Source organism: Nymphaea colorata, chromosome 2, assembly GCF_008831285.2.
Source record: "Nymphaea colorata isolate Beijing-Zhang1983 chromosome 2, ASM883128v2, whole genome shotgun sequence".
NCBI lineage: Eukaryota > Viridiplantae > Streptophyta > Magnoliopsida > Nymphaeales > Nymphaeaceae > Nymphaea > Nymphaea colorata.
This window is the reverse complement of record NC_045139.1, coordinates 1,893,921-1,902,265: the sequence shown is the minus strand read 5'-3', so window position 1 is coordinate 1,902,265 and position 8,345 is coordinate 1,893,921. Positions and strand designations below refer to the sequence as shown.

Genomic DNA, 8,345 nt, shown 5'->3' with positions numbered 1-8,345 from the left:
ATAGGTTAATTCCATTTGTACTCTTAGACATTTGATTCACTGTCATGACTAAGCACGTCCGGTTGACGATGCTGTGTTTCCTCTGAGTAGGATGATGGTGGTGAAGATGGCAACGGCTGTCACCCCAATCCGGCAAAGGCGGCAAGTTTTTATCCTTGCAACTCTGATGGCAGCTGCAGGTCTTGCGGTCATGACAGCTGCCACGAGGAGAATGTCAATCCTCATTGACATGGCAGCCCTCACAATGAGTGGTGAGCATGATTACGGCAATTGTAATGTGACAAGCATGAATATGTTTGAAAATTATAATTAGCGTCGCAATTAAGTGTGGCAAGCATGATTATGGCAATTACAATCTAAGAAAGAAAAACAGTTGGAACAGCTTGTCAATCTCATAATGTCGCAACGTTATTAACTGTATAGATTATAGAGTCAATTATTCGATTAAAGTCTACAAGATGTAGACAGATGATCACCGCTCCGGTGCACACATCCAATCTACCGATAAAAACAAAAGGAGGGAGAGGCGTACTTTTTTTACGAAAACAAAATCTATTCGAAAACAAAAAGTAATCAAGAATTTAGAGAGAGTAAAAGACCTTTTTGGTGTCTGTTCGTAGTTAAAAATTAATTGATCCTTTTCCTTCATGGATTTTTTTTTTTAATTTTAAATATTATGTATGTTTCTTTTGTGGGCATAAATGTTTCTTAACAGAGGAGTGAAGACAAACTTAGCTGGTTTTTTTTTTTAAACAATGAAAAATACTTTGGTATTATCCTTTTACTGATATTGAAACCTTAGGTGTACTATTGGCTAGTTATAGAGTTAAAACTTTCCCAAAAGAAGGACGGTTTTTCCTTAGAAAATTTAATTTCAAAAATCAATATAAAATGCTAAACTGAAATAGATAAACTTGACAATGCAATAACGTGGTGGTAGTAGAAAAAAAAAACCTATAAAAAATTGTTTGTGCAAACCGTTTCTAGAACACTCCAAGAACGAGTTAGAAAGTCAAAGCCTTAGCCATCCGGCATCCGGATGCCAAACATCATCTCTAAACCACCAACAACGAAGGAACAGGGAGGGACTTCAGTGGTGGGTGGACCCGAGAAACACACAGCAGCTCCATCTGTACCTTCCAGAAAACATCTGACACCTCCATCTCAATCTTCCGACAAACATCAAGCGGAAGAAGCCTCCTTCACCTCCCAAAGCAAACAAACTTCATTTCCTGTTAGATACTTGGAAGATCGATCTGGAGCGTTGCATCTCTCCTACATATCCTTCAACACACGCATTGACAACCCAATTACCTCATGCTATCTCTTCTGCCTTAGTTGTTTTTGAAAGAGTATCAGGAAAAGCAGAACAAAAAATAAAACAGGTAAGTGGTTCGGCTACAATGTCAGCCTATATCCACAACTCACCCAGATCTCTTTCTCAAAGAAAGTATTGAGAAAGATCGTGTCAATATATATATTAATCACCATATTTATCCATTTACAAAAATAGAAGATTTATCTTCTATCTTTAATCTCCTCAATTTAGACTGGAAATCTGTTACAAGAAGATGTAGATCTTTATCTGCTTTTATCACAGATTTTTGTGTTGCACTTATAAGATCACTGATTTTCTGCTGTCAACGATTCTTCCTCTGTTGCCTCTTTTGTCTCCAACAGTTTTCCTCATCTGAACGAGCATCAGTCCCAAGTGCGCGACCAAAAGGCCAAAAAGAAGCAACTGAGTGTAGGACGCAGAAAGGCAAGGCCAGCATGTGCTGTGAAATGAATCCCGAAGTGCTAGCTAAAGGTGATCCACGGTACTGACATCGCCTAAGACGAGAGGCCAGACGAATTAATACTGTTGAATAAACTCTCTTTCCACTTCACTCTTTTGGCATCGGGGAGCCAGTTTAAGGCTTAATGAAAGGATCAAGTTCATCCCGATATTCCAACGGGTCGGATTATGAGGTTGATGAAGCTGCACCTTCTTCATCGTCCCCACCACCAGTGAGGGAAGATGGTTTCCAATATGATGTGTTTCTAAGCTTTAGGGGACCGGACGCTCGCAAGGGCTTCACCAGCCATCTCTATCGAGCATTGCAACACAAGAGCATCCACACTTTCATCGACAGCGAGGAGTTGGAGAAGGGTCAGAGGGTGGAGGAGCTATTTGGGTATGTAGAGAGATCCAAAATATTTGTGCCCATCTTCTCCAAAGGTTATGCCGATTCAGAGTGGTGTTTGAAAGAGATAGCTAAGATGGTGGAGTGCAAGAGGCTCATCATACCAGTCTTCTTTGATGTTGAGCCAAGAGACGTCCGTCATCAATCTGGCCCTTTCGCACATGCATTCACAAGATATCTTGAAAATGGTATGACAAACAAGGAGGAGGCGAGGAAATGGAGTGATGCTCTGACGGCAGCTGGGAAAGTCGTAGGGTATAACTTGGCCAGTACTTGTGTGTAAGTAGCGTATCGTTCTCTCTTTGGCCAGTACTTGTCTGTAAGTAGTGTAGTTCCTACATTGTTCTCTCTTTATCTGGCACTAAAATTTGCAAATTAATGAAAAAATAGACTTTCTTTTAAACGATAAACCATATATATATATATATATATATATATATGGGAAAGAGAGAGAGCGAACTTTATCGGGCCTAAGTTGCAGGCATAAACTTTTGAATCGATGCAGAAAACTGTCAATGGTTGTAGGCATGTTCTTTTTGGGTTACACATTGAAAACCAGGGATAACTTGTGTGTTACTTCATAGGTCATCTGATCGTGTCAACCTAACTGCCCTGATTGTGAATTTTTATTCAAAATGTACACATAATAGGAAGTCACGAATTTCTCTCATTTACAGCTTTCCTTAACTAACTATAAAGAAGTGATTCCCCTGTTTGCAAAATATTAGCTGAGTTAAGAATCATACATTTCATGCTTGAATTAAGCTTTATGTTCTTAGATACTCAAAGCATTGATTGCAACGAGTCATAACTTTAACTTGTATTCTTTTGGCCTTTTGGCAGAGACGAGGCAACTGAGATCAAAAAAATTGTGACGAGGATCTTGACTGAAGTAAACAGGGCCCCTCTATTTATTGGAGATACACATCCAATAGGTCTAGATTCTCGAATTAAAGAGTTGGTGGAGGTGCTGGATGTTGAAGCCCAGAATGATGTCAAAATGGTTGGGATCCATGGAATGGGTGGGATCGGCAAGACGACTCTTGCCAGGGCTGTCTATAACCAACTCTTTCTGCATTTTGATGCTTGTAGCTTCATTTCAGACGTTAGAGAAGCAGCAAAGCAGTCCAAACTCGTTTCCCTCCAAGAACAGCTGCTTCGTGATGTTCTCAAGGATGAAAAGGTGAAAGTAAATGACACTGCTCATGGAACTGGCATGATCATGGATCGAATTAAGCATAAGAAGGTTCTGCTAGTTCTTGACGACGTTGATAGTGAATCACAGCTCGGTGCATTGGTCGGCAGTGTGGATCATTTTCGGCCTGGGTCAAGAATCATCATTACTACTAGGGATAAGCAGGTGTTGATTGGGCCACCAACACTAAGAGTAAAAAATGTGTATGAGATTAAGGAGCTCGATCCTGCCCAAGCACTTCAGCTTTTCAGTTGGCATGCATTTGGGAAAGAGGAGCCACCCGCTGAATTTGCAAATTTATCAAAGGAAGTTGCAGCTACTGCTGCTGGGTTGCCACTAGCCCTCAAAATATTCGGTAGACATTTCTTGTGCCAGAAAACAACTAAACAACGAGAAGCCATGTTGAAAAAGTTGAAGAAAGATCAACACAAAGATATCCATGAGAGGTTGAAGATAAGTTTTGATGCCCTTGATAAAGAAGAAAAAATTGTATTTTTGGACATAGCCTGCTTCTTTATTGGTCAACAAAGAAGTTTTGCTACTTTCATGTGGGAAGAACGCGACCTCTTCCCAGACCTAACAATCGAAGTCTTAATGCACAAGTGTTTAGTCAATATAAATGAACATACAGAAGCGTTTGAAATGCATGACCATATTAGAGACATGGGAAGGAAAATTGTGGAAGATGAGAGCCCTTCAGATCCAGGAATGCGCAGCAGGTTGTGGAAGAAAGATGACCTATTATATGTACTGAAAAACAAGACGGTAGGGTACTCAGTCTATCACTTCAATGGTTAATACTGTTATTATTATTATTATTACCTTATTTTGTTTTCGCTTCTTTCTAATGAGTAATTTTATATAATGAGTAATTTTAATGGTTATTACTGCCATGATTTGAAAAATAGAGTTGCCAGAAACTGGTATGCCAGAAGGACTGATGCCCTATAGATATGCCTCTGAATTGTAAAACTCGTATTTATCAAATTCATAAGCGAAATTCATTTCCTTTAACTGCCAACAATTGTGTATTGCAGGGAACAGAAAAAATTGAAGCCATCGATATCTCTTGTCTATCGATAGATTCAGTGGATGTTGACACGGAGTCCTTTGTAGGAATGTCTCGACTTATAATGCTTCGGTTGGGAAATGTGACATTGGGAGGAGAATATGGACATTTTCCTAGTACCCTCAAATGGTTGAATTGGAATTCACGGTACTTGGATTCATTTCCTTGCACCCTTCCACTTGAGAATATTGTCGTTCTCGACTTCTCAAAAAGTTGTATAACTCAAGTATGGAATCACCACGGATTTAAAGAGACCAAGGTGAATGAAAATCCTTTAGCACCTTTGTGCGTATTTTTCAGTTTTGTTTATTTGTTTTGTTTTTATAGCCAACATGGTGTTATAGTCTTATAGAGACCAACACTATCGAAGTTGTGGCCATTTATATGCATCATATCGATCTTGAATGGAGTTAGAGATATAAATAATTATTTATATTTTATAAAAAATGCTTATTAATATTGTTTATTTTTTAAATTGAATATAGAGAAAAAGGCCGATAAGGTTACTGCTTGTTAGTGTTAGACGTAGTTTTGATAGTTTTCTAGAAGCTGAGATTGACAAGATTGATTTAAATCACTTAGAATATTGATGCAGTAAGACACATGCAGAGGTTGATGCTTGTGGCATTCGTTTTGATAAATGCTGACTTTTTTTTGTCAGGTGTTTGGCCAATTAAAAGTACTAAATCTCAGTTCATGTTGGAATCTCACCATTTGTCCAGATTTTACGACCATGCAACATCTAGAGAAGCTGTATTTTATAGGTTGTAAGAAGTTGACTGAACTTCATCCATCTGTTAAGTATCTCAAGAGCTTGACTCACTTGTTTTTGACGGGATGTGAATCATTAAAAGAAATGCCTCAAGGAGTTTGGCAATTGACATCGCTTGAAGAGCTTTATGTCTGCGGCTGCTCTCAAATTACAGCTTTGCCATCACAGTTGATGGATTCTAAGTCATTGAAGCGGCCCTTGCTTGGCAAATTAAAAGTCATGGATCTCAATTCATCTTGGAACCTTACCATCTGTCCGGATTTTACGTGCGTGCATGCCACATCTAGAGAAATTGGATTTTGGAGGTTGTTTTTATATGACCGAACTTCATCCATCTATTGGGCATCTCAAGAGTTTGACTTATTTGTCTTTGGTAGGATGCAAATCGCTAAAAGAACTGCCTAAAGGAGGAGTTTGGCAATTGACATCGCTTGAGGAGCTTTACGTAGGCAACTGCTCTCAAAATACAGCTTTGCCATCACAATTGGGGAAACTCGAGGCGATTGAAGCAGCTCTTCCTTGATCGCACCACCCTAACAGCTTTGCCTGAATCCATGAGACACTTGAAGCAACTGAAGCATTTGTCTCTCAACGAGTGTCGCTTCTTGAAAGAAATACCTGAATGGATTCATTCATGTATCAGTCTTGAAAAACTGGAAGCTAAAAATTGTGTAAGTCTTGCATCTTTGCCCAACGTGCTTGGCGAACTGCGGAGTTTGCACTATCTTGACTTGAGTTGGACAGCTATTGAAGAATTACCGAGCTCCATTCACTCACTAACGCAACTTACCCAACTATCAATCAATGGTTGCAAACAGGTTAAATTCTTGCCTCTGTTACCCCATTCTCTCATCAGAGTTCATGCAGCAGATTGCTATGAAATGGAAGTGATAGCAGATGTTTCAAAGGCATTTGATTTATGGGAATTGGACCTAACCGGCTGCCAAAAGCTTGAGGATGTTCCTGGTGTTGAGCAGTTGAGATGTTTAAAGAAGCTGAAGCTTGGAGGATGTAGAAGCCTTTCCAACTCTTTCAAAAAAAGAGTACAGGTAATCAAATGTCATCTTAACGAGCAAGTTTTGTTTCTTGTCCATTCGCTAGCTAGGCTCCCCTTAATTTGTACTAACTTGTGACTCTTATCAAATTATTGGTCAGTCAGTAATTTGAAATGCACGGGAATGGAAAAACTAAATAATTCGATTTTGTGGGGGGAGTATTCCGAGTGGTTCAATTAGGTCCTTTGCAATTTCATTTCCCATAGATAAAGATAGCCACTGCAAATTTATTATATCTTTACTCCATTTTTCAGGAGGCAGACTTTCCAGACTTGGAGGAGTTGACCATCCCTGGAAGCATGGAAGAATCGTGAGATGCACGATCTCACTCAAGTAGTGGGCATTTGGCAGCTTGAGTTGGGCTGGATCCCCTCCATGGGGAGGACCCCAATCCAAGTGAAGAAGAAAACTTTACGGAGGTCGATGATTTATATTGGGATTGATTTTTGGAAGTGGTGGGTGTTGTCCCACTTATTTGAGGTAACAAGAGAGGCTGTTAGAGAGATCAGGAAGCTTTCATTTCGTGCTTGAGGTTTTTTTTTTTTTTTTTTTTTCCTGCTTTGTAAAGATTGGAGCAAGAGACAAAAGGATTTTTGTTGGGATATATATGTATATATATATATATATATATTATGTAGTTTTTATTTGTGTACGGAATAAAAGTGTTTATTTACATTAAGTCATTTTCATTATTTCTAACTTCATCACTCGGTTCCATCCGCATGTAGTGGTGTAGGAAGTGGATTGACAAGTGGAATGGAATTGCCGCCCATGTCATCTTTATGTTTTCATTGGTTTAACAGTTGTAGCTGATCTCACCTTTAATTAAAAAGGTTGGGTGCTTAATTCTCAGTGAGTGACAAAATGATGCTCCGAGGCAGAGGAAGTGGAAGAAGATGATGATGCATGGAGCATTTGATCACTATGATGGTCCAGTTGTTGTCATGTGATATATGGACAGAAACCCGGCCCGAAGGTTTTCCACTTTACATTCATCGGGGACAAAATTATATAGCTGGAACTGGAAGGTGATTGACATCTTCTACCGCTTTTATTTTAATATCAAATCAACGAAAAAGCTCCATGGTACACTAAAAAACCAGGATCTGTTTCCTTAGTGTCTCTACCAAGTGGAAAAAAGAGAGAAAAGAAGGAAGATGCTTTCTGCTTTTCTTTCCTTTGATGTAATACAATATTCTACCCATTGGATTCTCGTCCACAGTTGATCCAAATATTCATAAAAAATTGTGCCGATACTTTCATTGGCCTTCATCTCCCAAACCCGATCTCTCTACTTAAAATTTTACGCAATCATTTAACCACATACATCTGCACTAATATTGAACTTGGCTTTTATGTCAAGTGTGACAATTCAGCTCATAATTGATCGGAAGCCTGGTCAGCTAATCATAATTTCTTGCCCTAATTCATATTTAAACATTCAAAGTAATACCGAATACTGGCATATATTGTATACAACTTGGGCAAGATAATCTTTGATATGAAACTGTGGTCGAGTTCGGCAATCTAGCAGCGCCAACTTCACAAAATCTGGTTGGGTTTTCACTTTTCAGAGAACGAATCCCGTTTCGAGCTTTATCAGGGGGATCGAGGCTTTCCAAAGAAAGCAATTTATTTGTTATGGATTCTTTCTGACAAGTAATTTCAGATGCCGGTGATTCGGTTAAACTACCTTATGAAGAAAACAAGCTGTTAGTAAAATGTGGATGTGCCATTGGTTTGAGAAACGGAGGTGCTAGAGACGTTGAATTTTCATGGTTGTAAGAAGATGATTGAACATCATCCACAATAACACAATATTACCATCTCATCGCATGAATGTGCCTAAAAAAATGTGATATGTTTTAGGGGCAGTTTGGGAACAATAAAATTGTCTCACTGTCTCATGCATCTAACCCAAAAAATTGGTTAGATGCGTAACACATTGTAATGTTATGAAACAGCTTCTTATGGTACAATTGTTACCGCATTCCATGAATTTGTCTCATTTTTTTTTATACACATAACACATTGTAATGTTATGAAATAGCTTCTTATGGTACAATTG

The 8,345-nt window shown here is 38.9% G+C and overlaps 1 protein-coding gene across 1 annotated transcript; it reads left to right on the top strand.

Moving 5' to 3' along the window:
• The first annotated feature begins 1,923 nt into the window (after positions 1–1,923).
• LOC116249157 (disease resistance protein TAO1-like) lies at positions 1,924–6,591 on the top strand. The gene is made up of 6 exons (XM_031622331.1): positions 1,924–2,441; positions 3,030–4,146; positions 4,419–4,709; positions 5,112–5,527; positions 6,079–6,271; positions 6,532–6,591. The coding sequence occupies exons 1-6, from the start codon at positions 1,924–1,926 to the stop codon at positions 6,589–6,591; spliced, it is 2,595 nt and encodes an 864-aa protein (XP_031478191.1).
• Positions 6,592–8,345: the final 1,754 nt, after the last annotated feature.